This window comes from Equus przewalskii, chromosome 9, assembly GCF_037783145.1.
Source record: "Equus przewalskii isolate Varuska chromosome 9, EquPr2, whole genome shotgun sequence".
NCBI classification, from domain to species: Eukaryota; Metazoa; Chordata; class Mammalia; order Perissodactyla; family Equidae; genus Equus; species Equus przewalskii.
The window spans coordinates 32,805,292-32,817,577 of record NC_091839.1 but is presented as its reverse complement, the minus strand read 5'-3'; the positions used below and the strand labels follow the sequence as shown (position 1 = coordinate 32,817,577).

At 37.0% G+C, this 12,286-nt stretch overlaps 1 protein-coding gene across 10 annotated transcripts in view; it reads left to right on the top strand.

Annotated features, from left to right (window-relative positions):
* PHIP (pleckstrin homology domain interacting protein) overlaps positions 1 to 12,286 on the top strand; it is a 127,073-nt gene that overhangs the window by 110,070 nt on the left and 4,717 nt on the right. For 9 of the 10 annotated variants that reach the window (XM_070558999.1, XM_070559000.1, XM_070559001.1 and 6 more), the window contains 7 exons: positions 219 to 288; positions 621 to 671; positions 935 to 1,084; positions 9,472 to 9,624; positions 10,383 to 10,546; positions 11,003 to 11,262; positions 12,018 to 12,215. In XM_070558999.1, coding sequence (XP_070415100.1) covers positions 219 to 288; positions 621 to 671; positions 935 to 1,084; positions 9,472 to 9,624; positions 10,383 to 10,546; positions 11,003 to 11,262; positions 12,018 to 12,215 — 1,046 coding nt within the window. Of the gene's footprint in view, positions 1 to 218; positions 289 to 620; positions 672 to 934; positions 1,085 to 9,471; positions 9,625 to 10,382; positions 10,547 to 10,650; positions 10,717 to 11,002; positions 11,263 to 12,017; positions 12,216 to 12,286 lie in introns of those variants that run through there. The other variant, XM_070559005.1, reaches the window with a different exon arrangement.

Sequence of the window (12,286 nt, the reverse complement as noted above, 5' to 3'; positions counted from 1 at the left end):
AGCACAGACGGGGAGGTGAGGACTGGGTTTGGTGTAATGAAACAGGCCAGAGGTGAGGCTCCAGAGGGGCAAATGTGTGCACATGGGGATTTGGAAGCAACCAATCAGAAAGCCTTCAACTTCAAGTTTTATCTTAAAATGTGGCTTTAGTAACAGATTTAAAGGAAAAAACGTCTCGTGACTCTAATCTTGTATACTAACATTTCCGTGTTATTTAGGGATCAGACTTGTTATAACATAATTCCACTCTACAATTCAATGAAGAAGAAAGTTTTGTCTGACTCTGAGGTATTTAATATTTCATTATAATTACTACATTGGTCTTCTGTGTATGAAAAGAAATTTACACATAGTAGTTTTCAGATAAATGCCATTATAAAAATTATTCCTGTCTAATGCTGTGGTTAATTTTTTAAAAAATGGTTCAAAATTTTCTCGTTACAAAAAAATTTGTTGAACAGTGAGGGGTGGGGGAGAATTTTAATGAGTTTGTAAAAGTGTTCCAGCTGTATATATTATGGGTTGTCCAAAGTGTAAAGGATATAATTGGTATATAAACAACTGTAGAGTATAATGAAATCTAGAATGTTTAATGAATCTGAGAAATTATTGCTTCAAAGGAAGAAGAGAAAGATGCTGATGTGCCAGGAACGTCTACCCGAAAAAGGAAGGTAATGTATTTTTTGTTTTAAAAGAAGTACTTAATATGAATTAAACGGTATTAAAGGCATTTTTTAACTCTTAGTTTTTTTAAAGACAGATTAAGTATTTCTTCCAGATTGGTTTCCATCACAGAATGCATGGTCTTCAGAACTAGGTGGATGATATTTTCCATTATTTGAATTACTGTATATTCCCTTATTATCTAAGACTGCGTTAAAAATACAAACTAAAAGTGTTATTATGTTAATATATTTGAACATTTTTATTTTAGGACCATCAGCCTAGAAGAAGATTACGTAACAGAGCTCAGTCTTATGATATTCAAGCATGGAAGAAACAATGTCAAGAATTATTAAATCTCATATTTCAGTGTGAAGATTCTGAGCCTTTCCGCCAGCCAGTAGATCTCCTTGAATATCCAGTAAGTATTTTTGAAAATATTTTCTTTACCTGTCAGTTTGCTGTATATCTTATCCATGGGAGTTTGCTGTTTAAGTTGTTATTTTTTATGATTATAGTTTATTTCTTCATTATTTTACACATGTTCTCATTATCTGTTTGATTATATAGAGCATCCAAGTTGAATGGTATGGTAAAATAGAAAGAACCCTGAACTAAGACTCCGAAGAATTGGGTTATGGTCCCAGCTCTGTCTCTTACAGTTGTACAGTATTGAGCAAGTCATTTAGTTTTCTCATCTGAGTATTTTTTACTGTTTATTTCTCCACACTAATTCCACGGCTTTATTATGGTGATTATTTAGGAAACTAGAATAATAACCACCTACCCAACCTTCCTTACAGGGTTATAGCGATGGAATAAGAATACATTAAAATAGTTTTCAAATTGAAGCACTAATACAAATGTAAGGTGGCATTTTTATCTATATTTAGGTTTGATCTTTATGAAATTCATGGTAACAAGGTTGAGTAGACATGATCCAAGTATTTATTTTAGCATGCACTCTTAGCAATCTAAATTTAGCTTAAAATGACTCTCGCCCAGTACATAGTTGTATATCCTAGTGGTAAGTCATTCTAGTGCTTCTGTGTGGGATACTGCCACAGCATGGCTTGATAAACGGTGCATAGGTCTGCAACCAGGGTCCGAACTGGCGAATCCCGGGCTGCCAAAGCAGAGCACGTGAACTTAACCACTTGGCCACGGAGCCAGCCCCTAAAATGATTTTTTTATTCGTTTATTCAGTTATTAAATATTGTACAGTTCAGTAACCTTTATGTTTTCAAATGAAATATTTTATAAGAGATCTGTAGTATCATCTGACTTCATTATCTGGTTTTTCTGCATGTATTTTAACTTGCAGTGATGAAAATAGAGAAATTTCATCAATAGATTAATATCATAAAATGCCTTTTCTTGTCATTTAAAAATCAAGAAACATGGAATCTTAAATATAGAAGGTAAATCTTTAATTCCAGCAATGTGATAAACTGGGCTAATTCGAACCCTAACCTCCAGAAAACTCTTAGAAGAACTGAGCTCATGCTACATGCTCTGGTTTTCAATTCTCTGTCTTTTGGAACCTGTGGATTTCCCTTTGTTTCTTACACGCCCAACTGTGTATTTTTGAAAATAAGTTATAATTTACCCAGTGCCTGCAAGTGTTTGTTATTCTGGGCTTTTCTCCAAAAAAGAAGAGAGAGTTTTTTTTTTTTTTTTTATGACAGTAACATTTGATTGTAACATTATTTAGCGTTCAGATGTACATTATAGTATATTTCGAATTCTGTGTAGATTACCTCATGTTCACCACTCAAAAACCAGTTAGAGTCCATCGCCTCACATGTGAGCCTAATTACTCCTTTTTCCATCCCCCCTCCCCGTGTGGAAACCACCAATCCAATCTCTGTTGCCATGTGTTTGTTTGTTGTTCTTTTTATAAGAAGAGAGAGATTTTACTGTCTAGATTCTAGAGGCACAAGTATTATCACCATGCAGAGACAGGTGAAGCCATGCGAGCCATGGTGAGGAAGGAGATTGGAACTGAGACGTCACCCTCAAATGAGAAGAGTAGAATAATTCATTCCACAAGGAAGAATGTGTCTGTCTGGCACTCAGGTGTCAAGAGGAGAGAAGTCTCCCTAAGCTTGCACTATGTGGATTTAGAGTCCAGTTTTACACTACCCTTGTGGTGTAGAAATTCATCAGAAGGAGAGAAAAGCAAGCCAGTCCTTGTGATGAGGAACGAATGATAAAAATAAATCACAAACCATATGAGAGAGTGATCCATCGCGTATATGATGATAGAAACAGCAAATGGAAATATTAGCACTCTGTCCCCAAAAGCTTGAGGTAATAGATTATTCTGAAATATTATACGTCATCAAATCTAAAGCACCATTCATTGTAAGGTGACTGTTATTTTGTGTACAATCAAGAAAGGAAGAATATTGCCAATTAACTTTGATTTGTCATTTTGGTTTAAGAGAGAAATGGAGGGGTGAGACGCGTAAGGGAAAAAAAGACCTTATTTGAGGGGGGAAAGGAGTGAGGCAGGTATTTTTAAAAAGTTAAACTAAGTAGAACTTCTGATGAAGTATAAAATCATTGAAATTAAACTCTCTGCAAGAGAGATTAGGAGATATGGATAGGATGAGAAGGTCCAAAATGTATCTTACAGGCATTTCAGTGGGAGAGAGGCAATATTTGAGGAATTAATGGCTGAGCATTTTCTAAGGTTGATAAACATTTGACAACTGTATGACTCCTGAGCAGGGTATAGCAGTAAAAAATCTTTACCTGGAATAGTAGTGAAAAATCAGAACTCTAAGGAGGAAAAAAAAATGTTAAGCCAACTCTACAGAAAATGTGAAAGAGAATGGAGACTATGGTCCAGCAGTCTCCTTTCACCGATGTTGAACTGAGGCTCAGGTGAAGCAGCTTTCCAAGACATATAGCTGTTTATTGACAAAGCAAGAACAAGAGCCCTTATCTCCTGTGTCTGGTGCTCCAGAGCTATATGTAATATTCTTAGGGAATAAGCAGTATGTAGGAATGCAGTCTCTCTTAAGTATTCAAAATAATGAGGATGATAGTGTTTAGAACCTTTCCATCCACCAGCTAAAAGTGTTAGCCAGCAAAAATAGCAGAAACAAGAAAAAATTTTAATTTGATCTCTTAGTTATTTTGGTACTCCTTGATGGAGGGTGAAGACTTATGGCTATTGACTGTTTTTTATTACTGTCACAGAGGAGAAGAGAAAACTGGATAATCTGCCTTTTATAATTTCAGAACTAACTATAAATTAACTTAGCGTTACTCTAGCAGAATATTTAAGGCAGATTATGCTCTTCATACTTCAGCTTTTTGTATGAAAATATTCATATTCTGAATTTAATCAGATATTCAAAGCAAGATTTTAAAAATTAAACTTTTTTGATGAGTGTTAGCATGCTAAATATTTTGCCACATTCATTTATTCAGCAGAGGTTTATTGAGTGGCTATCGTATACTGTACTGAATGATAGAAACCAGGAAAAATGAAGTATTCTCCATAAATAAATTTGACATTTAACCAAAGTTTTGCAAAACATTAAAATTTTGTATATCATTTTTCTAACATTTTCCCAAAATCTACAAAGTTTGTAAAGTCAGTATGTCATAATATTCAAGTAATTATAGATTCCATCCAAGTGCTTAGTTACCCTTAAGAGGGTAAAGAGATTGAACACTGTTCAGATGATATTCCCATTGCATAAAGCAATGTTGTAACTACTTTTTCTCCAGACCCCCCACCCTGCAGCTGTCTTAAGAGTCAGGGGTTCAGTCTTTGGAATATCTTTTTTTAATTGACAGTCTTCCACTAAGGATGAGTTTAATTTCTGCAAATAGCCAAGTCATTTAGATGAGGTTTGATACATAAGGTAGACTGTAATACAATGTTTTTGCCAAAATCAAAATTACTAAAAGGTACTAAGTCTGATTTTATTGCATGGCTTTCTAAAGTCACTTAAAAGTGAGACATTTCAGGGCTGGCCCCATGGCCGAGTGGTTAAGTTCGCGCACTCCGCTGCAGGCGGCGCAGTGTTTCGTTGGTTCGAATCCTGGGCGCGGACATGGCACTGCTCATCAAACCACGCTGAGGCAGCATCCCACATGCCACAACTAGAAGGACCCACAACGAAGAATAAACAACTATATACTGGGGGGCTTTGGGGAGAAAAAGGAAAAAAATAAAATCTTTAAAAAAAAAAAAGTGAGACATTTCAAAATATTTGGTCAAAGACAGTGTAATTGGACTTCTTCTTCTGGAAAGAAGGAGTAGACATACTTTCCCCTCTTCTTCCCAGTAAGTAGAGTTAAAAATTGTAGATGTTATGTATAAAACAAATATAAGAAAATTCTGAAAGGTGGAGAGAAGAAGGCAGACAGGTGATGACACAGTAGTGAGTTTCTTGGGTATGCTTTTTGCCTTATATATCCTACTTTGGATAGTGAAGAAGCTGGCAACCTAGAAATGCCAATGTGCACTGACCAGAAAAGCCTACTCTCTCTGGCCAAAGGACCGGGAAAGGGGCAGCCTAGTGACACAAAAAACTTATAAATGATAACTGCTCTCCTCCAGCCAAATAGCACAGAAACACTTGTCTCACTGCTTTACCGTCAGTAAAGGCCAGTGCAGAGCCGTCTCCATACATCCCAAATATCAGCCTAGACTTCCACCCCCACATGGCAGTATGAGGTACCCCTGCCCTGCCTCATTGGATGGTATCAGTGAAAGCCTAGTGGGGAGTCAGGGCTTCACCATCAGTGATAACAAGGCCACCATCCATGCAGTAGCGAAGGCACTCCCTTGCCACCCTACATGGTATCAGTGGAAGCCTAGTAAGGATGCCTTCCCAGCAGGTTCAAGTTGCTGCTCCCCAGTCCTCAAATATCAGCACTGGAGGGCAGGTGAAACCTGGACTCCACCCCGACCTGGCAGTGACGAAGCAGTGCCCCCTCTTAGCTCACGCAGTGGTGTCAGGGGAAGCCTGCTAAAACATAAGATTTTTAAAAATCTGGTCTTACACCCAAAATGTCCAGGTTTCAATCAAAAGTTACTTATCGTACTAAGAAAGTTTCAAAAATAGAAGAACCATATGGTAATAGTAGAACTAAAAAAAAATAACTGAAATAAGAAACTCCCTGGAAAGGACGGAGGTAAGAATCAGTGAACATGAAGATAGAAAAGAAGGGGAGGGGAGGTTTCTATACTTTACTGGAATTAGTAAAATGTTATTGACACCAGTATATTCTGGGTGATTATGTATGTATTATACCTGAGTAGCCACTTAAAAAACTATACAGGGGGCCAGCCCTGTCGCCTAGTGGTTAAGTTCGGCGCACTCCCCTGCAGCTTCCCATGCACAGACCTCACCACTCGTTGGCAGCTGTGCTGTGGCAGCAAGCCGCATACAAGATAAAAGAAGATTGGCAGGGCGAATCTTCTTCAGCAAAAAATAAAAAAAAAAAGTTATAGTCATAAACACTAAAGATAAAGCAAATGGAATTCTAAAATCTGTTCAAGTGACCCACAAGAAGATTGGAAAAAAGTAAAAACAGAGCAAACAGAAAACATCATAGTGTGTTTTCCAGCCACAATGGAATCAAACTAGAAATCAGTAACAGAAAAGTAATAGGATAATTTCCAAACACTTGATAACTAAATAGTGCACTTGTAAATATTCCAAGAATCAAAGAAGTTGTCTTTTTTTTTTTTTTAAATATTGGCACCTGAGCTAACAAGTGTTGCCAATCTTCTCTCTCTTTTTTTTTTTTCTCCCCAAATCCCCCAAGTACATAGTTGTATATTCTAGTTGTGGGTCCTTCTAGTTGCGGCATGTGGGATGCTGCCTCAACATGGCCTAATGAGCAGTGCCATGTCTGCGCCCTGGATCCGAACCCTGGGCCACCGAAGTAGAGTACGCAAACTTAATCACTCGGCCACGGGCCGGCCCCGAATCAAAGAAGTCTTATGGGAAATTAAAAAAACACTGAACTCAACAAAAATGAATACAATATATCAAAACTTATGGAATGCAACTAAAACAATGCAGGGAAATTTATAGCACTAAATAGTACATCAGAAGAGGAAGAGTCTCAAATCAGTAATCCCAGCTCTCTCCTCAAGAACCTGGAAAAAGCAGACCAAAATTAACCAAAGGTGAGCAGAAGAGAGGAAATAATAAAGAGCAGAAATCCATGAAACTGGAAACAGAAAAACAATAGAGAAAATCCATAAAACGAAAAGCTAGTTCTTTGAAAAGATCAGTAAGATCGACAAACCTCTGTTAAGATTTAGAAAGCTAAAAAGAGAAGAGAAAAATTGCAAGTATCGAGAATGCAATAGGGGATATCACTACAGACCCTGCAGATATCAAAAGGAATACTACAAACAACTCTACACATTGAAATTTGACGTTTTAGATGAAATGGCCAATTATCAAAGTACAAACTACCATGACTTCCCCAGTGTGAACTAGATCATTTGAATAGCCCTCTAACAAGTAAGGAAATTTAATTTGTAGTAAAAAGCTTTCAAAAAGGAAATCTCTAAGCCCAGAGGTCATCACTGGAGAATTCTACCAAATGTTTAATTAACACAGTTTCTACATAATCTCTTCCACAAGACATTTCTCTACTCATTTTGTGAAGCCAGATATCAAAACCAGACAAAAACAGTACAAAAGAGGAAAATGCAGAAATTCTTAATAAAATACCAGCAAATAGAATTCAGCAGTATTTAAAAATTATTTTCTACCATGACCAAGTAGGGTTTTTTATAGGAATGTAAGGCTGGTTCAGTATTCAAAAATTAATCAATGTAATTCATCATATTAAAGGAGAAGAATCACACGATCATATCAGTGCAGAAAAGCATTTGACAAAATTCAATAGCCTTTTGTTCTAAAAATGTACAGTTGGATATGGTATAGCACGGTACAGTCACTGTGGCCACAGGAGGAAATGAATACAAGGCTTAGAAGGAAGAAGTTTATTAGAACGAGTCAACAAATGCCATGTAGGGCCACAGAAGAAACACTAGGATTTAGTCAGGTGGCAGAAGACAGGAGCAAGGGAAAGCTTAGGCCAGAGCCTTTATTGGGGTTTCCATGAGAAAGGCAGGACAGGGCAGGGTAAACAGTTTAGGATTGGCTACTTTGAATAATTCCAGTGGTTGCTGGGGCAGAGGAGTGCGCTCTTTTTGTCTGGTACTTGGCCCTGAGATGATTCCGGGCAAAGGAAATATTGGCTTGCTGTGTGAGTTAGATACGGAGGTGGTTGGTTTGCATATGAAAGACATGATCCCAGTGCAGCCCTTTGGTATCTGAGAATTGGCTAACCCTGGGAAGGGCAGTCTCTTCTTAGGTCTTTAAGGCCTCCAAAATGCCAGAGCATCAGGAATACAGAAAATAGGGCCAGCCTGGTGGTGCAGCTGTCAAGTTCGCACATTCTGCTTTGGTAGCCCTGGGTTCACTGGTTCACATCTTGGGTGTGGACCTACGCACCGCTTGTCAAGCCATGCTGTGGCAGGTGTCCCACATACAAAGTGGAAGAGGATAGGCACAGATGTTAGCTCAGGGCTAATCTTCCTCAAAAAAAAGAATACAGAGAATAAAAAAATACAGTCAATGTAATTGTCCCTGTGATGAATAGATGCCAAATAGACAAATACATAATCTAAGAAAACAGAACACTATTAATGATAAAAACTCTTAAGGAAACTAAGAATAAAGGGGAACTTCCATAACTTGATAAAGAGCATCTATTAGAAAATCTACAACGGTTTCATGCTTAGTCATGAAAAACCGAATTCTTTCATGCTGGGGTTGGGAGTGAGGCAAGGATGTTCATCCTTACCACTGGTCTTGACCATAGTACTGAAAATTCTGGCTAACGCTCTAAGGCTAGAAAAGGAAGTCAAAGGCATACAGATTGTTAAGGAAGAAATAAAACTGTCCCTATTTGTAGAGGGCAGTAATCCTGTTTGCTTTATGGTCAGACACATTTGATCATAATTTAAACTTGGTGGTGCAAAGGCAAGTTACATTTTGAAAAATCTAGTCACACACTCTGGGGCTCTGGAAAAGGTGTAGTAGTCTGTATCCCCATTAAAAGATAGCATATTTGGATAATTTCATACTGGTCTGTTACTTTTTTCTGCTTGCACTTGTCTGCTTTTATTGCTTCTCATCTTTTGTCTTATTCTGTAGACAATTGATAGGTGGTGACTTTGAGTGAGTCCACTTCTCTGTAGAGTGAAGTGCATAGGCTTTATGACAGCTGTTTACATTCATAATTCTCGATTACTGGAAAGTTCCCAATTGTAGTACTGAAGTTGAGGTTATTAGAACTCAGGCCTCCACACGTATGGTATGTTCACATATTTCCGTTGTTTTTATCTCCTTATCTCCTTTTTTTAAAGTTAGGATTATGTTTCAGCCTTTAGAGTTTATAGGTAGTATAAAGTTTTAGGTTTTTTACATCAAACTTAGATCTGTAGTTGTAGAGCTAATTTTTTTCAAACACAACTCCACCCTGTTTCCTCTTCCCCAAGGGAAGAAAGCATAACTTGTAGGTTCTTGAATGAGAAAAATCCTGTGTTGATGACAATAAAAGAGAGAGGGCATGAAAAAATAAAAATTATTAGAAAAAAGGGAGCCTAGATGAGGGAAAGAAGGAATGATTATTAATGGTTCTAGGACTTGTTCTCATTACAGAAACCGTGTGAATCCCTGTGCTGAGGGGAAATGCTTTATGGTAGTAATGATGATATTAATAATACCACCTGTTTTCCTCTCTTAGGACTACAGAGACATCATTGACACTCCAATGGATTTTGCTACCGTCAGAGAAACGTTAGAGGCCGGGAATTATGAGTCACCAATGGAGTTGTGTAAAGATGTCAGACTTATTTTTAGTAATTCCAAAGCATATACACCAAGCAAAAGATCAAGGGTATATAATTAAATTGTTTTATGTTACATTTAAATTAAATGAAATCAGTAGGAAAGTACGTTAAGTAACTAAATGTTGCTTTTATTTAAAATTTAGAGCAAAATTAACTTTCTGTTATGTTCTTAATGGTATCCTAGTGGAAAAAAGAATTCACATCTTTCTGCTTTGTTCCTTCTGTGAAATAGGACTGATATCACAAATGTTTAGGAATGGTTACTTTTCTTGAAAAAAAAAGTGATTGAATAGATAACACATATATATTGTCTGGGTATATATTAGGGCTATGTAGGCCTAACTTTTCCGGTTATTTTCCATGTTAATGGAAAGGAGCATTTTTGTGAATGATTTATAAAAATGAGTAAAACTATTAATATCACTTACCTCTCTTTGGCCAGACAAGACATCACAAAAGGGTGATACACGGACATGAAATGCGAAGGAGTAGTTGCTAGTCTAGGTGGCAATGGAAAACAGGGTCAGGCCTTCAGGGATGTTTCAGTATGGTAGAGTTCACAGGAATTTTGTCCTTAGTAGGGCTTTTTAAGAATCTGAAAGCTTGGAAGATTTCTAATCTAAATTTAAAAATATTTTAATTGTAAAAATGCTTCAGTTTTACTCTGTATCAAAAGAGCTTGGGGGAAAAAGTAATATTTAAATTCTAAAAACTTTTTGCTGGAAAAATATTTGTATGTTAATATTTACTGAGTAGGCATTTTCCTTTGAGGAATGTTTGAATAGTCTTTTTTTTCTTACTGTAGATTTACAGTATGAGTTTGCGCCTGTCTGCTTTCTTCGAAGAACACATTAGTTCAGTTTTATCAGATTATAAATCTGCTCTTCGTTTTCATAAAAGAAATACAATAACCAAAAGGAGGAAGAAAAGAAACAGAAGCAGCTCTGTTTCCAGTAGTGCCGCATCAAGGTATTTGATTTCTTTAAATAGCATCAGCTGATCTGTAACTTTGTCATCTAAATGATAGAACTTGGTGTTTTTTAATACTTCCTTTACTATTCCCTATATTGCAGAATGATATATTTGACATGCAAGTTCCTATGATGTGGAGGATTTTTAATCTTTTAACTAAAGCTATACTAGTGTAAGTGCTTAAATTCAAACTGCTAAATCTGTACAGTAAAACAGCATTTTTAGGATAGTGGTGGCATCATGCTTTCTGTCATATAACTATAGCATTTATGACGATCCTTCACTAAATATTCACTTTTCAAAGGCTCACAACCATATGAAATCCACTACAAATCTCATATTTTAACATATTTCATAATAGTACAAATACTGAATTCAACAGTATTTTAAAACTGTGTTTTATTCACCCACATAGAGATGTAACAATGACTAATGACACTATTTTATTTACAGCCCTGAAAGGAAAAAAAGGATCTTAAAACCCCAGCTAAAGTCAGATATCTCTACCTCTCCATTCTCTCCACCTACACGATCAGTACCACCAAGACACAATGCTGCCCAGATCAATGGTAAAACAGAATCCAGTTCTGTAGTTCGAACCAGAAGCAACCGAGTGGTTGTAGATCCAGTTAGCACTGAGCAGCCGTCTACTTCTTCAGCAACCAAGACTTTTATTTCAAAAGCTAATACATCTGCAATGCCAGGGAAAACAAGTAAGAATCAGTTACAGTTTCTAATTGAAGTATAAATAATGACTTTTTTAACTTAAGCTTTTACTTTGCCAAATAAAACATACTGGATTTTAGAAAATTCCAGCAAACACTGGTGGTTTTGCCCTCTTTATTGTTTTTTGTTTTAACTTTTTATGTGTGAGGAAGATTGGTCCTAAGCTAACATCTGTTACCAGTCTAACTCTTCTTTTGCTTGAGGAAGATTGCCGCTGAGCTAATGTTAACCTGTGCCAATCTTCCTCTATTTTACGTGAGGTGCCACCACAGCGTGGCTTGACGAGTGGTGCTAGGTCTGCACCCAGGATCTGAACCTGTGAACCCTGGACCACTGAATGGAGCATGTGAACTAAACCACTGTGCCACCAGGCTGGCTCCTGTTTTGTTTTAATTTTTAATAATAATAAGAAAATTCGAGTCTAGGAGTGTCAGTGTAGACTAATGCTTAAAAACGGCAACTGATCCAAACTGCCTGAATTTAAATCCTAGTACCCAGACTTACTAACAGTTTGCCAAGACTTGCCTTCATGATCCTGAAGTGACTGGACAGCTTCTAAAAGGTCTGAAACTATGAAGCGTTTATTTGAGTATGCTTTTTCCCTATTTGAAAGTAGATTTTGTAAGGAAGCTTTAAGCATCCCCCAGGTTTTGTCCTCTTGGCTAATTTTTAAAAGTAATCCCAACCTTCTTGCTTCTTTTTAGGTTAATTCTTAGCTTTTCATTTTGTGTGTGTGTTTTAGTTCTAGAGAATTCCGTGAAACATTCCAAAACCTTGAATACTCTTTCAAGTCCTGGTCAGTCCAGTTTTAGTCATGGCACTAGGAATAATTCTGCAAAAGAAAACATGGAAAAGGAAAAGCCAGTCAAACGTAAAATGAAATCCTCTGTACTCTCAAAGACATCTACTCTTTCAAAATCACCAGCTGTCGTTGAGCAAGGTAAGGGGTTATTTGTGTCTTCCAGGATGCGGGAGATCTTTCTTAAAACTGATGCTTTTGTTGGAGTTGGC